The 25164-nt window shown below is 42.5% G+C and overlaps 1 protein-coding gene across 17 annotated transcripts in view; it reads right to left on the bottom strand.

The window, feature by feature from the left end:
• Positions 1 to 651: 651 nt before the first annotated feature.
• The window catches only part of PTK2 (protein tyrosine kinase 2), a 193840-nt gene continuing 169327 nt past the window's right edge, over positions 652 to 25164 (bottom strand). For 4 of the 17 annotated variants that reach the window (XM_048940406.1, XM_048940408.1, XM_048940409.1 and 1 more), the window contains 10 exons: positions 24788 to 24899; positions 21605 to 21691; positions 20231 to 20368; positions 19467 to 19598; positions 11182 to 11244; positions 8145 to 8184; positions 7228 to 7331; positions 3985 to 4140; positions 3087 to 3167; positions 656 to 2179 (listed from right to left, as the gene is read on the bottom strand). In XM_048940406.1, coding sequence (XP_048796363.1) covers positions 1967 to 2179; positions 3087 to 3167; positions 3985 to 4140; positions 7228 to 7331; positions 8145 to 8184; positions 11182 to 11244; positions 19467 to 19598; positions 20231 to 20368; positions 21605 to 21691; positions 24788 to 24899 — 1126 coding nt within the window. In that variant the 3' untranslated portion in view covers positions 656 to 1966. Of the gene's footprint in view, positions 2180 to 3086; positions 3168 to 3984; positions 4141 to 4995; positions 5005 to 7227; positions 7332 to 8144; positions 8185 to 11181; positions 11245 to 19466; positions 19599 to 20230; positions 20369 to 21604; positions 21692 to 24787; positions 24900 to 25164 lie in introns of all 17 variants that reach the window. The other 13 variants (XM_048940405.1, XM_048940404.1, XM_048940397.1 and 10 more) reach the window with 8 other exon arrangements.

Here is a 25164-nt window from a genome sequence, read left to right as displayed (position 1 = left end):
TTGACTTGCAGCCAACCCAACCCTGGATGTTACACAGAATCACAGAATGGTCAGGATTGAAGGGACTGCAAGGATCACAGAGCACCAACCTCCCCATTTAATACCAGACCAGGCTGCCCAGGGCCCCGTCCAACCTGGCCTTGAACACCTCCAGGGCATCTGCAACCTTTCTGGGCAGCCTGTTCCAATACCTCACCACTCTCTCTGTAAAGAACTTCCCCTGACATCCAACCTAAACCTTCCCTAAATTGAAGCTCGTGGGGTGTGCAGTCCTTGCTTTTCCAGGAAAAAAAAATCAAGGAACATTGCTGAAAACATGCTGCTTTGAAGCACGGGTGTGGAAAATGGTGCAAGTTACATAGGGTAGTAATACTTAAAACGTGACTTTACTCCTGAACAGAGCATCTGAGCCAATGTAAGGGTTGTATTCAAGTGCATATAAGAAACTGCACAATTTTCATTTAATATTCCAGTAAAGTACTGAAAGGAGTAGAAGAGGGAGTTTTGGTCCATGTTTGAAGTAGTGGTAGAAATGCTCTGCACTGCCCTGCCTCTGTGCAGAGCTGAAGCCCATTGGGTGCTAGAAGGCACCTCAGTGGCAGCAGTCTGTACACCTCCACTGCTGCTGAGAGCTTCCATGATAACCCCTACAAACCACGTGGCTGCCACCATCCAAGCAAACTTTAAAATAATTTCAGAGTTGTAAAAACTAGCAGAGATATCCAATGACTTGTGCAGCTGGTAACAGTACCTGCCTTGTTCCTGTGCTCTATAATTAAGAGGAAATTGCCTTCTGAAGATGACTTACCTTGGATTTCTTGGGTGCTCACAGCTGTTCCTCAAGAGAATTCTTGACAGTAACAGATAAAGCAGAACTCACCATTGCTTCTGCAGTGTGTGTGTACACAAAAATACAGTCAGAATTTCACTGGTAACACCTTTTTAATAGGTCAAAGTAACTGTACAGTTCATTATATTCTTCCTGAGAATAATTTATATCCCTCAACAGCAAAAAGGGAGTGTGGTTTTTATTTTAACAGAACAGATGGCATAATTGGAAAACCAAGGAAAATCTAATTACACTGCTCTACTGTAACTCCTCCCAGGCAAGACAGACAAAAGGATGGGTTAGTTAACTACAGGGGGTTTAAAATATTCAACATGGCTTTAATCTGTCTTTATAAATTATATAAAAACGGGGGACATGAATGGTTACAGGACTCCTCTTAAGTGCAGCTCTGAGTTGCTCTGGTACAAAGCAGCATTTTCGCTTCCAAGGAAAACAACATTGCTACAAAAGAACTGGCACGTTATTCTGGTGAAAAAGAAGAGTTTTCCATTGTGTCCTACAGCTAGTTCCAACCAAAGGCGTCACACATTCACATAAAAGTAAAAGGCAGGAAGATGAAGAGGGCTTTAGTTTGTCTCGAAATGACTGACGTCTTGAAAATATAGCTTTTTATTTTCTTTCTCTGTAAATTGTGATTAGCATATTGCGACGTAAGTGTTCTAATAAAAAAAATTCCAGTCTGGATAGTTCATATACTGTGGGCAAGAATTCTCAGCCCTGAGGTTTCCCAGAATTCTTCACAATATCTCGCTCCGCTCTGCTGCTCCAACAGTTCCGGCTCCAAAACTCCACCCCAGCTGTGGGCTGAACACGGCCCATGCGATGGAACGAACCGCGCTGCTCCAAAGCCGTCATTTCCCAAGGACGTCTGTACAAACTTCATCCGGTGATACAGCCGCTTTCTGAATCCCAGGCCAGCTTGGCTTTGTGAGAAAAAAAACGTGGTTAACCTTTTGTAATGGGAGAGAACCAACAGCTGTCAGTCAGGGCCGCTGAAGCAAGAGGCGCTGGAATGCCAGGACCACACTGGGTTAATCCTCACTGCTGGTGGAAGGTGAACTAATCCTTTCGCAAGCAGAATTCTACAACAGACAGATGAAACTCTTCCCGTGGTGCTTAGTGCGGCCTCGACTGGCTGATCATTTTCAGCCTGGCTTGATCGATGACATCCAGCAAGTTCTTGGCATCCACTGCCAGAGCATGAGCGGCTGTCAGCATTTGCTTCTTGTACTCCTGCTGCAGGCTGGTCATGACATACTGCTGGGCCAGCTTCATCTTGTTAATGAGCTCAGCCAGGTCAGAGTTGAGCAGTTTCTGGGCCATCTCAATCTGGAACAACAAGAGTGGGTCAGCCACACAGGTTGGTAGCACTGTTTCCCGCCCCAAAGAAGAACATCACCTCCATGAAACCTGACCAGCCTGAAAGGTTCCCTTCAAGCTGGAGTCAGCACGTGGGCTGGTGACACTTTGTACTCGGACACCAAAAGCTGCCTCGGTAGCTACAGAGCCACCTGTCGCCAACCAGACCAGATCACCAAGTTTTAACTCAAGTTTAACTGTTAACACGTTGTGCTGGGTTTCCAGGTTCCTATTACCATCACCTTTACTGCCATTGCTATTATTAGAATTAAAGCAGGTACAGGTTATTAATAGAGCAATGCAGCTGAAGGTGGTGTGATTCTCTAAGACAGCGCTTCATAATTCTCTGGCCTTCTCATTACTACATTCATTCAAGGCTTTGGAGGAAAACAGGTTTATTCCCAACTCTTGTCAACTACACTGAAAGATCCCAGTCATTTCTTATTCCAAATGAGGTTACTACAGGCTATTTTCTCATTCAGCTGCACCACAACATGTTCAATTACCCACACATTTAATGACTTTGTGTGCAAGATGTATTTCATGGAAAACTGTAGTTGTACTAACACCCAGATGGTCTCCCTGCATTACAACACTGGGTTCATGTAAGTACTACTGACAATTTTTATTTAAAATTCTGGTATGTACACGTTGTATGCTCCCTCATCCAGTCTGAGCATTTTGACTCGAGGCAACAAAAACCTACATCCACACAGCAATGAGATTCTAATGACATTAAATTAATCAAAAATTATAATTAAGAGTTCACAGTGTTTACTGAACACAAATACACGTGTGTGCAAAGAAGAGAGAGCCTGAACGCATCCACCTGGCTAAGGCCAGCTCAAACTGCAGTGATGAGTGGGGCTCTACCCACCTCTCTGTGGGTGCTTGCAGGAAGCACTGGCAGCGACTCATCCACTGTTGCTAGCAAGGTTCTCAGCGCCAAGCCAACCTCCTAAGGAGAAAAATGAGTAAGTAAGGAAATAACAGACACAGGACAACCCAACAGGACATCTCGGCCTTGATTCAGTCGCCCCTCTCACATACACTGACGACATACATCAGAATATGTAAGCATTCTGAACTAATAAAAACTTGGCATGAATGGAGTTAAAGCAATGTTGCTGAGTGACTTTGAATCACACAATCACAAAGGCTGGAAAGGACTACTAAGATCATCTAGTCCAAACACTGACCCCTCACCACCATGTTCACTGTGCCCCTCAGTGCCACATCTCCACGTTTCTCAAACACCTCTAGGGACGGTGACTCCACCACCTCCCTGGGCAGCCTGTTCCAATGTACTGCCACTCTTTCTGAGAAGGCATTTTTCCTAACACTCAACCTGAACCTCTCCTGGCGCAACTTAACTGTTACTTCTTGTCCTATCCCCATGATCTAGAAGAGGCTGATCCTCACCTCACCACAGCCTCCTTTCAGGCAGCTGCAGAGAGCAATGATGCCTTCAAATCTCCTCTTCTCCAGACTAAACAATCCCAGTTCCCTCAGCCACTCCCCGTGAGACTTGTGCTCCAGATCCCTCACAGCTTTGCTGCCATTCTCTGCACACACTCCAGGGCCTCAATGTCCTTCATGTAGTGAGGGACCCCACCCACAATTCCCTGTTTCACAGCATCAAAACAGAATGCCCAAGGCTGGATTATAAAAGTTCCTTTTATAAGCAAAATGCAGCAATGTTGCACAACTTCCTGTTAACAAGGACTTTGTCATTCATGAGAAAGATGAAACCATGTTCAAAATGGCATCCCTACCTTTACCATGGGCACGTACTCCTCCGGCGGAGCTGGCTGTATTTTACTGGACATCTCTATGACAGCTTTCACCAGCCCGGTTACATTCTCATACACTTTGTCATTGGAGCGGTCCAGGTTGGCCGTAGGAGGAGGGCTGATTTCCTGCGGCTTGATCTGGAAGCAGAGACAGATTGTTGAGCCTCCTGTGCCCAGCAGATGGGGCTCAGCAACCTCCCAGCCTGCAGAGATCACCAGAAACTGCCACCCCAAGCCCGCTGAGCACATTTGCTCATGGGTCTGAAGGAAGTTTCCTTCAGGCTTCCTGACAGCCTGATCTCTGAATGACTCTGAAGAGTCTACCAAAAATTCTCTGAAGAGCTCCCAGTGCAACTCCCACAGCAAAGAAAAGTTGAGAAAGGAGTATGGAATACTTGTCGTATCGAAATGGTTCGCTACTGATGGACAAATTCCATTGCAAGACAGCGGGGTGTCATGTCCCTTGTTCCAGGAAGTTGCTTTCTCCACTACCACTGCATGCCATGCCCAAGCAATCACTTGGGGGAGAGGAGGATTAAGAAATTGCCCATTGCCTTATTGGTCACACAGTGGCCCTACAGATCTGGGCTGGGCTCACAGCATCACAGCCCCACAGATGCAATAACCATGGGTTCCCATAACTGGTCCCTGCTGCAGAGACGCTTCACTGGAAGCAGTCGAGACTCTACACAGTTGAAAGCACAAAGTACTTGGATGAGACTCTGTCTAAGGAAAGAGTGCAGGATTTGGTGCAGAGTTTCCCACTTTTTGCATTTCACCGATTGGTTACTGACAACTGTTACAGAGATTCAATCTGTCACATTGATTGGAAAATACCTTAGGAGAAGGAACATTGAAATTGCTGCGATCAGCAGGGAAGGGCCGTGATTCTAATTGGTTTCAGCAATCAAGAAGTTAGGAGAGTCATCTCGCAAAGTCGCATGCAAAGACATTTTGGAATGGGGCGCGCACACACGCTCACGCACTGCTTACCCTCCATGGCTATTGTTGAGCAGAATGTGGGGGAAGGTTAAAGAAATTTACCAAAAGAAGGGAGAAAAGAAAAACAATATTAATAAAACTCAGCAGGAAAAAAAAACCCACAAAACAACAAACCAAAACATGTGTAGCAATAAGAGACCAGTTAAAAAGCCTGCAACAAAAACGCATCCTCAACAGTATCCGCAGTCATTTGGGTTAGCTCATGGACCGTCTGTAACAGAAGCACCATGTGCTGACAACTGCTGTGCACCCGCGTAGAAGTGGAAGTGTTTGCCATGCACCCATGCTAACGTTTTACTGAACACATGGGGAAGAGATCATGCAAAGCTTGACAGGAGCAAGCCAGTCTGGCAAGGAGCAAAGGGGTGAGTGGAGCAACGGGCCTCTGCAACAGTGGGAAAGGTGTCCTGTGAAACTCTGCTCCCTGTACAACATTAGGGATCTGTCACAATTGGAAATATGAAGTCATGTAACTGTGCAGCGCTTGCAACTGATGACCAGCCACACTCATGGTTAAGAGCTACTAAGAACCCACCCTAGATGCATTCTATTCAACCTAGTAAATTCCTATGGCCAGACCCCAAAATTTCAGAGTACAGACATCAACGTCCTGTTCTTACAGCTAACATCAACATTACTGCAAGCTTCCATTTCAGGGTTTTCTTTGTGTGGGCTGGCTGCCTTGGCCTCAGCAGGTAACACTGCACTACCTTCTTCTTGGTGCCCTACAGCTCCCTGAAGGTAGCCAGATCAAAACCTCTGATTTTCATTTTTCTCCCAGAAAAGAGAGAATAGAGTCTGAAATGAACCCCAGAAGCATCTTCAGTTAGTCTGCAGACACTAACAAAACTACAACCTATGAAGAATTAATGAGCTGTTTTCTTGACAGGGTGTAAGACCATCCAATTTCAGAAAATTCTTGACAGAAAAGTAGGACAAAATCAGAACTTCTTCTCCACTTCCCAAGAAGTTATTTAGTACATAAATCTTGCTCACACTGATGACTTTGGTTGCTCAGGTTTGTTTGTTGTCAAAAGGATGTATTTCAGAAAACATCTTCATGTCCTAATACCAGTAGTTAGAAAGGAAATTTTAGAGTAGCCATGTTCAGTAACACATCTGTTGCTGCTTTTTCATATTATCTGAGGCTTGGCAGCTTGAAATGCACTGGTTTGCAATAAATAATCCTGCTTGAACTTGCCAGTGCTGATTCTTAACTACTCAGATGATCTCCAAAAAAAGAGAGCACGAGTGAGACAGGCAGGGGCTGAAGGACTGATCTGTGCTGAACACACTGCTGTGATGCAAGTTGTGAACTTCACGGCCCGAGGACCTGGACACTGTCTGTATTTTCTTAAATCACCTAAACTAAGTGTCACCTACCCACCTACCACTGTATCTGTTCCTACCATGATGTGGAATCCAGTTCTTTGTTACAGGCAACAGAACTGCTATGAGTATTTATCAGCTGCATTTTTCTTAAGAGTGCTACTGGCACACAAGCCCCAACCACTACTGTATCTACCTGCTAAAAACAGCTAATGACAGAAACAGCTTCTGTGGTTCCACTCAGGAGGCCCTGAGGTCACTCATATTTCTATCTCCTTAAGATTAGAACAGTAAAGGAATCCCAAAGGCAGGGAACAAAACCTGGGTGCATCACTTTAAAAGTGACTGGCACACTAAGGACGAGTCCCCTTGACACCAGCTGTAACAGCAGACACAGCTTCACAGCACCCTGCAGCCTCTCTGCTAGAGAACTCCTCGAAGATTAATTTCTGGATTTATTGCCTATTTACTGGAGATGAGACAACAAATCAGAAAGCCAGTTAGGGTCAGACAGTGTTTTTCCTCTGTTCTTACTCCCTACAGCCAGCAGGGCTTTAGGAATCTAGGTGCTGCAACAGCAGCTTTCTTAGTATGTGGATCTTAAGTGTGCTCTGTGCTCCTTCCTCTGAGCAGAACTATGTGAGAGACATCATATGCTCCTCAAACTACAACAAGCTTGCCTGAGAAAGTTCTGGGTGAGGAACACGCTGAATCACTCACAGAGGACACGGGCAGAGCAGTTAACTTCCCAATTCCCACCACATGTTCGCACCACAACGTTTACTTGGGAAGTTCAGTCACTTCTGCTTTCTGTGGTCTCTATTTGAGCTGAACTATGCCTACAGGGTAATGTTTTATTTCCTGAAATGTGTTTTGTGTCACTGAGCACCGTACCTTCACGCCTTCATTGTAGCTGTCCACAGGGCTGTTCAGGCTCGCGAGGCTGCCCAAGTGGGGGGCTCCAGGGCGAGGGGGCTTCTTTGGTGGAGCTGCGTGATCTGGTTAGCAAAACAAGTGGCATGTCAGAGCACCAACATATCACATGTACACAAATCACTGCGGTCTGTCAACATTACAAAGGCTATGCCTGCTTTACTGTAATGGTAGAGGAGATGTGTTGCACAGAAGACCCACTGTTCGTACGAGCTATGCGTTGTTTCTAATCAGGAAAAGCAGAGACAAAAAGGTGTTATGTGGAACTCATCCATCAATGAGTTTTAGCAAAGTACTTCGATAAGTAATCTCTCCTAGTGAGATTACTGCTCAGTCCTACTAACTCAGTACGCCCAGCCTACACCTAGAGGAGCTCTGTACTACTCCGCACCACAATGAATGCCCCACATGCTGCCAGAGTTCAAGGAGTGTTTGGACAATGCTCTCAGACACATGATCTGATTTTTGGGTGGTCCTGTGTGGTGCCAGGAGTTGGATTTGATGATCTTCATCGGTCCCTTCCACCTTGGGATATCCTATGATGCTTCCAGGCTGAAATCCCAGCTGTGACTCACTTAGACACCTGAAGTTTCAGTCTCAATCTGTGTTTTGCATGTCAGAACTCCATGCACGGTGGAGCCCTACAATGTGATTCAGCCTTGTCTAGACAGTTCCTGACTGCTGAAACACTTCCTTGGATTTGCTGACTAATCTCTGGGGACTGCATGGGGAATTTCAGACCAGAACACCTTTGTGCAGTTATCCGTAACCGAAACTACCCCCTTGTTTGGAAATCTTGGCATTTGCTCACTATTAGTGCTCAAAGACGTGTAACCAAGGATTCAAGATAACATTATATGAACTTCGTGCTTGCTTACCTGGTTTACCCACAGGCTGATATATGTGCTGGTTACCAGCCTGTAAGATAAAATATGTATTTATAGCAGTTACTACAGTGCTCACAATTTCACTAGCAAATTCTTACCCACTGAAAAATGGCAGATCTCAGCACGTTTCCCAACAGTTAAAAATACTTCCCTATGCACCATCACTACCTATGAATCCTAACTGCAGTTATATACAATTATACAGTAAGGAAAATATTTTCACTTCTTTTGTATTGCTCATGACAGCCTAAGCCTGCACACAACACTTTATCCTTCACTGTTACTCAAACATGCTGGCACATTCATAGCAGTTTTTCTTCTTTATTCAGAGATCAAACTGCAGAAGTCACAGTGCTGATGAAGGAATTGGAGAGCAGCAATTAGAAGCCTAAGGTATTTCTGCATGGCTGAATAGCATCAATAATGGTAACAAGCTTCTGAGCTGTGAAGCTCTTAGTCAAGGTCAATTTGCTTATTCATTTGGAAATGCTTAATGCTAGATTCAAATGACTTTCTTTGCTAATTACATTTATCCCACCTTCATGCCAAGAAAATTGAATATCTAGTCACAACCAAACGAATACCTTATGCAAAATTTGTCATGTCACAAAACAACGTTACAAGTCACATTTCACCATGCATGTGTATCTGTATAATGGAGTTTCCATTACAAAACAAAGCTCTGAAGGCAGTTAGAATTTCATGTTTCTCATGGCAAGACGTCTCAAAATGGCAATTTTTAAATAAATACAATTTTCTGCAAATCAGGGTACTTCCTTCCACCAGGATCTAAAGAAGCAGCTTCTTCAACACATTAATGATAATTTTCCAAAAACTTAAGAGCTCACTGTTAACAGTATGAGAACACAGCAACTGTTTCAGCTTGACTTCAGCTCTGGAGAATGCTGTCTGAGAGCGTTAACTAATTAACTTTACTTTCTGACCTTTTAAGCACGTCTTTTTGAACCTTATTCTATTTTCAGTTACTCAAACTGCAACATCAGTAGGACATTCTCTATCCCTGGCTCACCTCTTCAGTAACAAACCCAAAGGACGTTCACAATCGTAGTTCAGCTTTTATTCAAAGTCTCAGCTGGACTTTTTTAGAAATTAATGTTCCTGTTTCAAAACTACAGAAGATTTGACAAGGCTGCTGTGATTAGGTTAACCTAGCACTTTAGGAAGCTGTTTTCAGCTGCTCAAAACTTGATCAATTTTTAACTGGGTGAACTGCAAGTCCCAACTCTAACTCCACGTCAAGCTCAGTTCTATCTATATAGAAAACTGCAGCAAGAGGCAAAACTTCCAGCATGTGGGCTCGCAGAAGAATGTATTGCACAGGGAGAGTTCTGGAGAAAGACACTAAGGAATTCTTACAAGTTTGGTAGCAGGATACTCAAAGCTCCAAGTCCTGACACTCCTCTGCTGTTCTCACGTCTCTCTGGCCACCATCTCACACACTGCCCTACCACCATCAACCTTGCTTGTGTTGCTAACCTATCTATTCTAAACCTGAGAACCCTGGGGAGAAGAGATGGGGCAAAAGGAAGGAGACTTTGTTCCACTGAAAAAAAAAAAAAATCATGATGTTTACTTCCAGAATGAAAGAATGTTGAAAGAATGCGAGCAAAGTTATACACTGCTTCTTCTTTCGCATCTCTCAATGCAGAACTGACATTGACTCACAGGCTTACCTCTTAGGCTGCCCCATGTGGAGTCATGAGTTGGACTTGATCCTTGTAAATCCCTTCCAACTCAGGATATTCTAAGCAATGGCATTTCCAACACCAGATGAACTCAACAGTTACATTTCAAATGCATTAAGAATTAAAAAAATGCAAACACAAATTCTGTGACTGAATTAAGAGTCTCTCTTGCAACTCATTCTGTCAACAGTCTTCTCGTTCAAGAGGGGCGAGTCCTATCTCAGCTGGCAATACAGGACATCCCCTTACAAGCAGTTTGGGATGCAGGTTTTTACTCTAGTCCCAGGCAAAGAAAACTTGGAGCTCGCTGCCTCTTACATCAAACCTCTGACATCACCTCAAGTTATTCTTGCAGCACAAAAAGCAGTAACACTTCACTCATTCTTATAGTAAGATGCAACAGCAGTGAAGACCTAACGGTAACTGACAGTCTGCTCCAGATTTGTGCAAAAAATCTTAGCAGCTTCCAAACATGAGTAACCAACTCCCAGAGATTGTATCGCAGTGTGTGATTTGCAAAGGCAAGAAGAGACCCTAAACTCTCCTGTATTGAAGAAATACTGAAGTCAAACATACAGCCCAGATGAACAAGGAAAGTAAAATTAAGACATCAACTTCCAAGAGAAGCTTTGAGGGTGATCCCTGGAGACCATCACTGGATGAAGCACTGATTTTCTGCCCTTAATGGTCTCCAGCCTGACCCCCTTTTCTATTGGTATGATTCAGAGTTTCCAATGGCAATTAAACAATTGGAGAGATGTTTTTATTCAAACAGGCAGCAGTTATGGCAGCAAAATGAGCGCCGCAGCTGTTGTCTGACAACAAAGGAATGGCTGTGGGGGTTATTCCATTTGTTTCACTGCGGATCATTTACCCTAAACAGAGTTCTGAGTAACGCAACAGTAACATTTACATTCCTTGTAGAGAACCCTTCAGATATTTAAGCAACTGCAGAAGTTATTTTAACCCCGCTTCCTGTTGACTGAAGTTTCAAAAAGCACTTTTAAATGAAAGGCCAAACCATACATCACAGGCACGTTCAAAAATAATTGCAACATATTTGCAGAAACACTGCAGTATTGTTTCAAGGGGGAAAGAAACAAAAACAAATCCCAAATCCATCCAAGTGCTGCATGACCAAAGTCTGCCACTGTTCTCCTGTTCCCACAGAAGCTGAGCTTCTTGGAAAGTTGCAGAGCCATGTAATGACAGTGGAAACATTTAGCAAAAACTTTAAATCATCTCCTGTAATAAAAGACAGCATGTTCTACCATGATGCTGGAAAAGGGGCCAGGAGATGAAAGGATCCAACAGATACTCACTGGGCCCTGGAGACCTCCATCCTCCCGCTCAATGCTGCCTCTGGAGAGCCGCACATCAGGTTTCTGAAACACAAATCATAGGATCTTAGAATGGCTTAGGTTGGAGGGGATGTTAGGGATCACTAAGCTCCAAGCCCATGCCGTAGGCTAGTTGCCACCCACCAGGTCAGGTTAGCCAGCACCCCATCCAACCTGGCTTTCAATACCTCCAGGATGGGGCACCCACAGCTTCTCTGGGCACAATTTCACCCCGTTCTCTGCTTACAGATTCACGCAACCTAGGCACAAAACATCTCAAAGACAAGGCTATTGAAAGATGAACTCTGCCAAGCACAAATGTCGCTGCATCCGTTGTGTTTTTGGAACAACAGCTCCCCAAGGCTCCCAGCAGACTCCCAGACTGCGCGGCCATCCATTCTCAGCACACGAGTGAAAAACGCTATTTATAAATATTGTCAGTACCATTTCCCTAACACAACACTGGAAAACTTGGCATTTTCTATTTTCTGAAAGGCAACAGAAGTTGTTTTTTTAAACAACTGTTCTCCTCCCAGCAGCAAAATTTCAACCACAGGATGAGAAATGCTGTGCGTTAATTCCCGCTTCCTGCTCGGAAGGCTTCTCTGTACTTGGCTCCCTCTGGAAGGCCGCAAATGGGGCCCAGTGACAGAGCACTGCACACGCTGCATGGATAGGGAAAGCTAATGTAGATGCCCAGATGCACAACTATCCTGACAGAAGTGACAAATAAATGAGTTTGTGTTCTGTCTGCTTTAAGTGACAGAGAGAAATTTGGGGCTTGTTTTAGAATGGAAAACTAAGACCACCCCAACTTTTTCTTGGAGAAACCGGCCATTTCTCTCACCTCCCACCAATACCAGGTGTATTGCATTTATTCTTACGTAGGAAGAAAAAGGAAGAGCTGATGTGAAATACAGGTTCATGCTGGCCTGAAGACACAAGCCGAACAAAATGAAAAGTAGCACAGAAAAGCAAACTTAATGTACCGTCCCTATGGAATTGCACAAGGAGTTCATGTTCTTCAGTTTGAATAGAATAGTTAAGAAAAATGTCTTTGCAGGAGAGTGGCAATGCATTGGCACAGGCTGGGCAGGGAGGTGTGGAGTCACCATCACTCGAGGAGTTGAAAAAACGTGGAGATGTGGCACTGAGGGCCATGGGAAGTGGGTTGGGGTGGGTTGATGGTTGACTGGATGATCCTAGTGGTCTTTTTCAACCTGAATGATTGCATGATTCAGGCAACAGATAGCACACACTTCTGTATCGGTGTAAATACAGCCTCTGACATATATCTGAATGTATACATGCATAAAACATATGCACACACAGAGAACAAGACGTTTAGAGAAATGCAGACAAGTACTGACTGTAACTAAGCTCACTCCACAACTATGTGCTCTCAGGGTCAGTTTTAGGGGACAAATGTATTTGTTTCTCATTGAAAGCAACTCAAGATCCCCTTCCTTCCTTCTTTCTAAGAACACTACAGAATAATTCCAATTCACGTACCCTGCTAAGTGATCCTAAAGAAACAGCAGGGTAGGCAGATCAATAACTGACACTGATGCCTTTACAAACACTCAGATCGCTCTAGCAGTCTGTATGAAGGGCTTATTCTGTGCATTTTCATTCAGTCTTCTGCAGACAGAGCGAGGCACAGTCAGACTCACTGCCTGAAAGAACTTGCAGATTAAAAATAGACAAACCAAAGCAGACAAGGCAACATTTAACCCCTCCTTAAGCAGGAAGAACTGATGCAGACAAAAGCAAGCAATTTGCTCAATGCTTCTCTGAGAATGTTACAAATTCTATAGTGAAACCTACCTGGACAAATTCTCTAGTTTATTTTCTTTATTATCATGATAATTTTTTTTCTTCCTGAAGTCTCATTTGACATGGATATGTCAGACAGTTCCACAGATGTCAAGTGAATTGTGACACTCAGAGTAGGTCTTACTTGAAGTAAATAGCTATTCTTACTTAATTTCTATTACACTGATGTTCACAATTTGTCTTTATTTCACTTCAATTTCTAGCCAGGAATTGCCCAAAGTCTTTGGAATTAGCTGAAGATTAATTCACCCTAGGGGTCATGCTTGCACTTCGAGCAATTAACTCCTCCAAAAATACACCCTAAACCAGATTAGCCCAACAAAACTCTATTGGACTGCCCTTATACAAACGAAGCCATGGAGAGCACTGATGTTGTCCAGGTATTTCCAAAAACGTGATTTGAAGATGAAGAAACCCAGTGGCCTTGGATGCAGGAGCAGTTTGTACAGCTCCACAACCCACCTGCATCCCAGCGATCTGCACATCCACACTGCAGGAGTAAAGACAGAATCCTTAGTGCTACCACTCCCAACTTCTCCAAACGCTTCTCTCTCTGTCCATCAAAACCCAACACAAGGAAGAAGAGAAATACTCAACACGTCTGTGACCAATGACTAACAAGAGGCCCAAATGTCAAACATTAGTTAGTTAACGATATTCCAATTTATTCATTTGCTAAACTATTTTACACTAAAGGAGGTATCTCAGATCAAACACTCTTTGTATTTTTAAACATCACAGAATGGCCTGGGTAGGAAGGGACCTTAAGCACCATCTGTTACAACTTAATAGCAACTCTTCCTCTTCTCAGTGGATCGATTTTTAAATGAGTAATATACCTTTCACAGTCAGGACAGGAGTTATTAATTTAATGCCAGCTCCTGATGCTGGCACTACACTGCAATGCGTGGGTGAATTCTTAGTACCGAGCTTCCTCAGTTCAATGCCACATTTCAGGGAAGAACCGTATTTCATTAAATTCTTGCAGAAAATCAAAGTCCTGGAAAAGTAAATGGACTCTTCTGTTTTTTGTTTTTTTTCCTAATAAGTACTCTGCTATCTGAAATCTTTGGAAGCATCAAGGGTACTTTTCAGACGGGATGCATACATTCACAAACTGGAACACAATCCAGATTTCCAGTGTTCCTGGTCACTCACTAATAAAAGAATATGTATATCTTGGCATTCTGAGGACATGCCAAACTGTAATCTCTCGATGGGAATTTCTCAGGCTAAAAATTAAAATCTTATTTTAGCAACAGTTCACATCAATTATATTTGAGCTGCAGTTCTCAGTGTCAAAACAAGACAAATACTAAACCACAGCTATGTGGGAATTTCAGAAAAAAAACAAAACCAAACACGATAAGGAAACTATGTAAGTTATTTCTTCTGAGCATCCCAGGAAAGAGCTATAAATTCCCAAGCATAACACTGCTCTATCTGCTGAGGAGTTACTCAAAGGCATGAGCACATACAGCTTTGTTGTATACAATGGGAAGCAATGCCAGATACCATCAGCACAACCACAACAGAAAGGTTCGAGTTGAAAACTAAATTGAAATGGAGAAGCAGTTCATCGAGGCATCCTAAAAGAGGACAAGCACACTGCAAAATATCCAGAGACAGCTACAGTGCAAAAAGCTACAGCAACAAAATGATCAACTTCTCTGCACTGCTGAACTGAGGAGGTCATCCTGGACATTTTCTGCCCCACAACCCCTGATAAGCAAACTAACAGCCATCAGTTACACAGGCTCTTGTGCACCATCACCACCTCCGCTTTCCTGGCTGTGGTTAGGGGCGATTCTCCTCTTGGGTCAAATTCCATATTAAAATAAAGAAGATATACTTTCCTAGAGGCAAATAAAAATAAAAGAATCAGCTTCTGCCAGTTCCAGATATCTGTTAAAACATAAAAATCAAAGCATTCTGAAAGGGCTTTTTAGAAATTATTTTAGCTCAATGAATGCACTGATTTGCTTTTAAATTGCTTCTACATGTGAGAAATCAGGCAGATTATGATGTACACACCATGCCCTAGCAGAGTAATTCAATGTTTCAGTCCTGATTTGCTGTGTGCACACATAGCGTATGCTTTACATTAAGCACAAGCACTACAGGATGCATGCCAGACTGTGCAGTAATAGGCCAAATATTTCAGTTCCAGTGAGCTGCGAAGGCCAGCAGTGAAGAGTCCGTTTGCAATTGTAGGGCACTACATTTGGGGATGGAGGTTGCTCATTTGGCTTCTACATGCTTTGCACCGAGTGTAAAGCTTCAATCAAACTTTGTCAGTTTTACTTCTTGGAGTGGAAATACCCATTGTGATTGCAAAACGACTCAAGAGAAAGTGCAGAACGAGAGCTCTGTGTGCTTCTTGTATGAATGAGGTAATCAACCAAACACCATCGGATATAAAAGATGATGAAAATCTCGTGGATTGCAGCACCTGGGGAATTGCAGCAACAAGATACCTTACACAAATATCTTATTGGAGAGAGCTGTTGGAGAGGGTCCAGAGGAGGGCTACTAAGATGATCAGATGGCTGGAGCACCTCCCTTATGACGACAGGCTGGGGGAGCTGGGCTTGTTCAGCATGGAGAAAAGAAGGCTGTGGGGTGACCTCATTGCAGCCTTTCAGTATTTAGAAGGGGATTACAAGCAGGAAGGGAATCAACTGTTTACTCGGGCAGATAGTGATAGGACAATGGGGAATGGTTTTAAGATGAGGGAGGGAAGATTTAGGTTGGATGTCAAGGGGAAGTTCTTCACAGAGAGAGTGGTGAGGTGCTGGAACAGGCTGCCCAGAGAGGCTGTGGATGCCCCATCCCTGGAGGTGTTCAAGGCCAGGTTGGATGGGGCCCTGGGCAGCCTGGTCTGGTATTAAATGGGGAGGCTGGTGTCCTGCCTGTGGCAAGGGGGTTGGAACTTGATGACCCTTCAGGCTCCTTCCAACCCAGGCTATTCTACGATTCTATGAATCGCTTATCAGGGGTTGTGGGGCAGGAAATGTCCAGGATGACCTCCTCAGTTCAGCAGTGCAGAGAAGCTGATGATTTTGTTGCTGTAGCTTTTTGCACTGTAGCTGTCTCTGGATATTTTGCAGAGTGCTTTTCCTCTTTTAGGATACTACTTCACCGCAGTAGTTTCACCTCTCCACCTATATATACCTCAGAGAGACAGCAACTTCTAAGGTCACCTGCATGAAGTGGGAAGTGCAGCGATGCTTTATCTTCACTTCAGCTACACCAAAAATAATTCAGAGATTTTCCACCCTGTTTCCAGGAGGCACTGATATCCAAAGCAATTTTACCAAGACAGCATGAAAGGCTGCAGCTTTAACCACTGCCCATGAAGCTACCCGACTCATGTCAGTGGCCCCTCTGTATCAGGGGATGGGAGTTAATTCCGAAATAATTCCCCCCTGAAACAAATCCTCCAACTCCCCTACTCTCTTCTCACTTCCTAGCAGATAAATTTGATTCAATTTTAAATTTAAAACCTTCTTTTCAGTTTTTACACAACAAATTTATTTTCACTCATGAGCTCCCTATGAAAAGAGATCTGTTTATTTTCCCTTTATACAGCAGAAGTTTAGAGTTGTGGATTCTATTTAGCTGCAGCTTGCAAACATCTCCATCTCCTTTCACATACTATTTACATGTTCTCAAAGGACTGCTTTCAGACAAACCACACAGACATCATCCTCTCTGAAGATTGTGCATTTCCATTTCAATGCCACTGCCATTTCATTCTTCATCTTGGGTGTCTCTTCTAGCAAACACAGCATCAGTGCTGTTCATCTTTGTCCTAAATGTTATGAGTTGTAGTTATTCTTTGCAAATACAGTGATAAATTTTGAATCATGAGCAATCACTAGCAATAACTGTACCAAAAGAAATCCCAGTAAGGATTTTCCTTCTCATTACACAACATTTCACATTAACTGATTTGCAGTCACTGCTCTGTGAGTCCTCAATAATAGAAATGAGATTTAAGATAAACTGTAGGAGTCTGAAGACTGTGTGAATAGAGTTGCTTTTGAAAGCAGCCAGCTTTAAACTAAGAACATTAGGCTGTAGGGTTACATAAGTCAAAAATTTAAATCTGGCTCTTCTCTCTCTATTGTTCTCTATTCCTAAAAGGAAAAATGTTCTTCTGAAACCTAAAGCAGGGACAGGAGAGCCACACCAGCCAAACAACGTCATCAAAACCTTAAGGTTAGTCTTCCCGCAGAACGCTCTCAAAGCGCAAGAGACAGAACACTCCCTGGTAACATAAGTTGTCTCTCTTCCTTCAAACTTCGAGAGGTTTTAGAGAAGACCTTATCTGGACAGAAGAAATGCCAGTTCTTTATTAGAGACCATGGGGTAAGCAATGTGAACATGTACAACACATACAATGCTTCTACACTGGACTCTCATGTTTGGAATCTCACGTATGATCTCTGGATGTTCTTCAGGAGAAGGGCAAGGCCTACAGGACTGCTTCCTCTCAACTCCTCTTCTACTGTCTTGATTTCTTCAGCACAAAACCTAGAAAACCATGCTCCTTTTTCAAGAAATAGCCACGTTTAAGCCAAAGTTTCCCAAGCGATGTGCCATGCTGTGGGTTCAAATACAGCTTGTGACTATCACTACAGCTTGTTCAACCTCTGACACAGTGTCACACAGTCTGTAATGCAATGAATTATAACCCCCATGCCTCTATACTGAAAATGTTAATGTGGAAAGACCAAGAATTTAAGTTTCCAGTGAATTCTAATTCCCCATTTTGGCCACTTAACTTCACATTTACTCCCCTTCAAACTTGCTCTTTTTCCCTTTCCAACTGTTTAACATTTACACTGGGTTTACAACCAAAACCAGCTCTGAAAAAGCTACAGAGTTGTAGAGCTCACGAGTGCCTTCTATTTCCTTTAAACTGGAGGTGGTCACAGTGATGGAGTCTCTCCAGCAGCACACTACTACAGGGCAAAAGAAAAAGCAACAAGCAGCAATCCGGGAGATGTTAAACATCTTGATGGTCCTGGGGCTGAAGCAAAGCAGAACACTGAGTGCTACAAATAATTATCACCTATTCTGCAGAAAAGGTGAAAGCTGCCACACAACCCACTGCCACCACCTGAAGTTACCATGTCTCAAAAGGTGCTTTATTAAGGAAGCACTCTTGGAGCAATACATTAATCCCTCACAAAATTCTTGATGATCTTATACATTTTAATCCACATTTGTGAAAGCCATTCAGGACTGGAAAAGCTAATGCCTCAATTAGGCAAGAAGTTTTTCCTTTCCTCTCCCTTGTAACACATTTGACAAAGCAATCTGGGTACAGTGGTTTCTGTATCATCAAATGGTAAACAACAAATTTCCAAGAGTGTTGACAGAGGGAAAGAAGCCAAAAGCAAGCCTCATTGCCTTTTAATCAAAAGTGAAATACCACCTCTGTCACAGATCTTAGCTAGAACATGCAATGGACATGGAGGCATCTACCAGCAGCTCCCATCTGCTAGTGGAGATTTATCTTACCCTTGGTTGCTCGTCAAGTGCTCAGATGAGCGTATCTAATGAACACCCTAAGAGACTTAGGTAAATCAATTGCAAAAGAATTAGGTCTCAGTAACACTTTACATTTAAGATCTGCTCTCCGTTCCTTCCCATTCGCATCCTGTACAATAAAGCATAGATTCTTACTTCCAAGGGACTCAAGGTACTGGCTTCAACATCCCTAAGATATTGCTTTAAAATTAGGGAGACAAGCATAACCAGCAAATATTGGTCTCCAAAATAAAAATGTCACCTGAGCAATTACTCAAACTTAGCTCTCACAACAAACTTACCACACTTGCATTGACAGAAACTTGCCTTCTGACTACATACAACAAGAAAAGCTTTCAAATCAAAATATTCCTTGAAATACACTTGAAACCAAATGTGTTGATGCATGTCACAACCCAAACCACACCACTGCCATTCACCTATCCAGTGAGGCTCATGGACTCAAAGACTCCTCAGCATGAACCTATACAGGAAAAATATCAGCTGTTTGAGTTTGGTTCTTTTCAGTGGTGCCCAGTGCCAAGACAAGAAACAGTGCAGACAAAATGGAACCCAAGAGGTTCTGCCTAAACATCAGGAACCATTCCCACATTGTGTAGAGAACTGAGCACTGGCAAAGCGAGGTTATGGAGCCTGCTCCTTGGAGATCTTCAACAGTCACCTGGACGTGGCCTTGGACACCCTGTAGGTGTCCCTACTTGAGCAGGGATTGGACCACATGGATCCAGAGGTCCCTGTCAATTTCAGCTATTCCTGCTCCTGTGGTATCTGTATCTGTAGCACAGGACACACTTGCTAGCTGAACACTTAAAGAAAAATCAGAATGAATGAATGAGCGAACAAACAGTAACCACAAAACAAAGCATTACCAGGAATCGTTCCTCTTTTTCAAGCCAGCGTTGATCTTCTTCCATCTCTTGTTGCTGTCTTATTAATCTCTCCTCCATGAGATGTGTGGGTAGAACCTGCCCCATTCCTCGTACGTCCAAAGTGCCTGAATCCTACAAAACAATTTATGCAGTCTTACAGCAACTGGCAACTTGTGAACATTGAAACAATTTGAACACGTGCAAAGTGGTCACATGCTTCTGCCAATACTTTATTCAAGCACGACATAATTAAGTTGTTTCAATTGCCCCTCTAGAATAAACAGGAATGCTGAACTACCTGGAATGACAACGCTTAACTAAACTACACAGAGCGTGAAAAACTGCATGGCTGCAAGCAGTAAAGGCAGCATATATGACCAAATCAACCAAGAGTAGCTTGAGGCAAACTGAAGATGCGGACACCTATCTGCCCTCTGCTTAGAGAGCAAATGGATTTAGACAGAATCTTTGTGGAACAATAAAAATGGAATGAAAAAAAAGGAAAATATTGGAGGAGAACAAAAAAAAAAAATGCTGCAAAGTTAGAAGGGGGAAATAATTCCATGTCCCTTGTGGCTATATGCAGGATCTGGTTAAAGCACTGAATTCAGTCATGACTCCCATTCCACTGCAGGAAGGCAATTTAAAAAACACTACTGAAACAACTTGTTTTTCCTATAGTACTCTCCAGATATACCTAAGGAATTTTAAAGAAGTGTATTTACTATACAAAGTGCAACAACAGCTGTATCAGTTCACCATACCTCCATGTTTGGCTGCCACACGGATGCTTCCTGAGGTCGATGGTTCCAGGAATCTGTTTGATCCAAGAGAGAAGCTTGCCCAGGATAAATGCTGCCTGCCATGGCTGGTATCCCATGAGAACCAGAGTAGCCAGATACCTTTAGGGATGAAGAAAAAGAATGTTACAGTAGCAGGACTTAATAATAATCTTTTTTTTTTTTTTTTTTTTCAAGGGAGTAAATATGAGTGACTCAATTCAAGCAGTCATTGTGAGGGAAGAAAGGAAGCAACAAAAGAAGGAAGCCAAGCCAAGATGTGACACAAAACCTTTCTCTAACTCATATGCTATCTGAGGATGCCTACCCAAACAGCAACGTTAGAAAGTATGTTTCAACCTCTGTAGTCAAGAAGATCGAAGTACTCTGACAAACAAAACCAACCCTACTGATACTTTTGGAATACTTAAATACACACAGCTCATATTCAAGTTAATAGGAGCTATGCACACATCACCCTACAAGGCATAAATAATGTACCCCCCACTGTATATTACAAGCTTAAGATCTGAGTGACTGCATGTAATTACTGTGCTTAGCTGCACGGCTTGAAAAATTATCCACAGAAAAATCAAACTGGCTTTAGTAAGCCTGAAATATTCTGATTAAAAAATTAAAACCTCCCCACCCCCCTGGAAAAAAAAAATAAAAATCTCATCTAAGTCTGTTGTATATGGCTGCTGCTTTGAGTAGACCTAAAGAAGGCTATCAGCCAACGGAAAATAAAACTGTTTCAGAGAAGTATTAGGGTGTACAGTATCAACAAATCCAAGGAAAGCGCACCACCAAACCTGTTCTATAATGCAAGTGATTTTATAACACAGCAAAAATTCCAAGCCAGCCCAAGACACTCCATTTCAACAGAACAAATGCTACAATTCTATGATTCATTAAGAAATGCGTAGATATGGCACTGAGGGACGTGGTTTAGTGGGCATGGTGGTGGTGGGCTGATGGTTGGACTGGATAACCTTCGTAACCTTTTCCCATCTTAATGTTTCTATTCTCTGACAATAATCTATAAATAAGGTCTTTACCCCAGACATTCTACGATCTGATAAATGCTAACAGGAGCACCACATTCCTTCAGTAAATATGAAAAAGTCTAATGTGCTTCACTTCAGTTTTAGGAACTTGAGCACTACATCAGATACGAAAATATTTACCATCTGGAGGAAACCTACTACGCTCAGTTCAGGGTTTGTTCTGATGTAGAACAAAAACACAGCAGTAGTCAATGAAACTACACAGCAGCAGAAGTGAATCAATCCCACAAGCTACAACTAAGTTATAAACACCACATTTGAAAAGATACATGCCGAGTTCAAAATATAATACCTGATAGTGATTTGGCTGTACCATATGCTGAGGACTCGGATAAAACCCTTCACTGGACCTTGGGCTGGGGTAACCGGGCCTGCTGGGCTGCAAATACAAAGACATTTTAAGAGTCAAACAGGATCTAAGCCCACAAAATTATTCTCTGATGAAACAAACATTTACATTACACACAGAAGCTAAAATAAATAAAGAAATAAATCCCTGAAATAAACATTCTACATTATTTACCAGTTAGAACAAAAACAACATAAAAATAAGTTTTCTTCCATCTTCATCTGGAAACAACAGAGGCTGAATTGTTTGCTGGATATTTCAATAAGTAGCATTCACTCTGTCTATTTCTGGGGCTTATTTGATTGCTTGCATGATGGGGCCTTCTCTGCGCTGTTCTTAAATCCAAAGAGAACGCTCCAGAAGTCTTAAATCAGGCTTTCAAGTTGAAATAGCATTGTTTCTAAGTTCATAATTTGCATTATGTAAAGTTTTGCCATTTGTTGCTCTCTAACTGTACCCAAAAGCAAATTACTGTGCTTCAATCTGAATACAAATCTAACTTTGTTCAGCACAAATATTTACACGCATTATTCTGAGGACCAAAGTCAGTTCTGACCATTAACCCCCATATAATTCACTGCCTTAAAACGGAAGGTGCTTCTGGCCATATTCTGAACATGCTCTGCAACCCATACCGAGTCATAAAAACTTGCTTCTATTAGGAAGGACAGCTAATGAAAAGCTATCAGATTATTTCCCCAAGCATCATTCTTGTCACTTTCAGCAGAAACAGAACACTCTGCATATAAACAAAGCTGATGTGTAATTACAGGAATACATGAGAAAAATCAGAAGAAATTAGGAAAGCCCAACAAAAGAGAAGCTTTTTTGTCTGCACACAATGAACAGGCTGGCCATCCTTTTGCCAGAGTAAGTAAAGAAATTTCACACTGCTGAAAGAAGCAGTGATGGAAAATGATGCTCAGAACAACTTATTTTTATCATCAAAGTAGAAGCGTCCAGTTATTTATACTTGATGTTAACCTCTATCACAGAATCATAGAATGGTTGAAAAGGACCACAATGATCATCCAGTTTCAACCCCCTGCTATGTGCAGGGTCACCAACCAGCAGACCAGGCTGCCCAGAGCCACATCCAGCCTGGCCTTGAATGCCTCCACGGATGGGGCACCCACAGCCTCCTTGGGCAACCTGTCCCAGTGCTAAAAGGTACATTGGCCTTTTTGATGAGGGAGAGTACTGCTGTGCATTTCAGAAGGAAGAAAAAAAACAACCAAAGAGGCAAACATCCCCAATACAAAACCCAAACCTCAACATTCTCTTTCAGTTAAAAGCCACTATCACATTACTTTGGAACTGCAGAATTTTATCATCCCTACATGGAAACTGTTGTCACTCTGTAGTGGGATCTTTTCTATCTAAGGTTTCTAACTAATTACTGGTAAAAGTAATTTCAGAGCACAAACTGTGAGAGTTGTGAGTTATCTGAGAAGGTAAGGAATTGAAGGCTATAAATGAGAGTTTAAGCACATGAAGAACTGTTACAACAAATTAATGAAAGAAAAATCAATTGTCACTATTAATAAAAATCAGATAGTAATTTAAGGGATGCTTGAGATACCCTATGTAAAAAAATTCAACTTGTAGCAGCATCATTAGTACACATACCCATCTTACACAAAAACACTGTATAAAAAACCCAAGCAACAATTCCACTGCATACACAGTGAAAATATCTTAAAGAGTTGAAACACTAAAAAAAGCATGCAGTTATAGGAGAATTAATTTCAATCGTAACTTAACTTCTTTCAAGTTTTGGTTTGGATGTTGCACCTAAAGGTCTGATGATGATCAGTTCTAATTCAGTGCTGCTCATCTATGTTAGTTAGAAGTATTCATGTGAATTAGCCCTAAAGCCTCAAGACTGAATACATTCTTAAACAATGCTGTAATAACTAAGTATTACTAAGTAGTTCAATGTCAATGTAATAAATTTGAGTTGTTATTAAGTAGGATATTGCTCTGATTCATGCAGTTCATCTCCTTCTGTAGCTCAGTACATTATCTGGCTATATATGCATCAAGTCCTGGCAGTTTATCTCAGAAGCCTGATCAGTGTGATGGACTGCTCGCCATTCTTAACTCTGAAGTAAAAACAGTTACAGGGTCTGCAATTCCTGCCACAAAGCTATCAAAATGGAGAACCAAACTAGGAAATCTGTCAAGCAACAAGCCAGAGATAGGAAACCAAACAAAAATATGTTTCCTTTTGATGAATGCTAGGGGACATGTGCAGCAGAGGTTGCCCCACTATTACTTTCCAAGAGAGGCGTAGATGTGGCACAGAGGGACGTGGTTCAGTGGGCATCGTGGGGATGGGCTGGTGGTTGGACTAGCTGACCTTAGTGACTTCCAGTTTTAATGATTCCAGGATTCTACACTCTGACTACAATCCCTCTGAGTACCAGAGCTTGCACAGAGGGCTACAGGAACTCATCCCAAACAGATCAGGATGCGGAAACTACTCCTCACCACAGCGGTGAGGGAACAAAATTAATTTCTCTGAAATATGGACTCCTTCGAAGAACAAAAAGCACACAAGTTATTGAGAGAAGTCAGTGCTTGGCAGCTGGTGAAGTTAGACTGCAGAGCACCTCAGTGACATCCACAGGACAGACGTGCAATGGAACAAAGATAAGAGTAGTCTAGAACACTTAAGTTCCTTGGACATAAAACTGTTACTTTTTGTTCAGAGCAAGGAAAATGAAAGAAAATACAATTAATTAATTTCAATTCTGATCTGTTATCAAGAAAGCTTTACAGGGGTCTGAAATCGCACCAGCTAACATTTCATAGGAGCGCTAGAAGAGAGAGAAGAAAGAAAAAGCCTGGAAACATTTTTGTGGCAGCTACGGCTGTCTCCTGCAAGTTGAATAAACAAGAATCAGAAAATTGTCAGTGCAAATTATAGCAGAGATCAGCCCTAATAACAGTCTAAAGAGAGCTGGGTCATTTCAGGCAAGCATTAGCTGATGATGACGGAATTGGGCTGAACGCCGTTGTCTTAACCAACCCCTCAAACAAGGCTTGGAAAAAATAAATGGAATTAAAAGGAGCATTATCATTATTTTTAGAAACATTGATGCTTCGTGTTCTGATAGCTACCTTGGGAGGAGCTTCATCTGATCCTCCTGAGTCCCAGGATACTGTGACTTGTCGCCTGGATTCCATTCTCATCCGTTCTTCTTGCTGCAGCTTCTCCTCCTCCAGTATTGTACTAAGAAAAACATACAGTATCTCAGTAAAACTCCTGTTTGATCTCTTACAAACCCCTCCCCAGGGCTCCCACATCTCACAAACTAATCAATATTATTCGACAGAGTGAGAACTGAAAGTCAGAGCTCTCTTATGTACACTGGGTATGTTTCTGAAAGCCTGAGGGAATACATCTGTAGGATTATCACTGTGCCTTTAACATCAGAAGCAGTATCAGGTTTTTAGAAAGCAGTGGTTGATCTTGTATAAAAATTTCTTTGCATGCT

Source organism: Lagopus muta, chromosome 3 (genome assembly GCF_023343835.1).
Source record: "Lagopus muta isolate bLagMut1 chromosome 3, bLagMut1 primary, whole genome shotgun sequence".
NCBI classification, from domain to species: Eukaryota; Metazoa; Chordata; class Aves; order Galliformes; family Phasianidae; genus Lagopus; species Lagopus muta.
The sequence above is the reverse complement of the archived record's forward strand: the minus strand, read 5'-3'. Positions and strand labels throughout refer to the sequence as shown.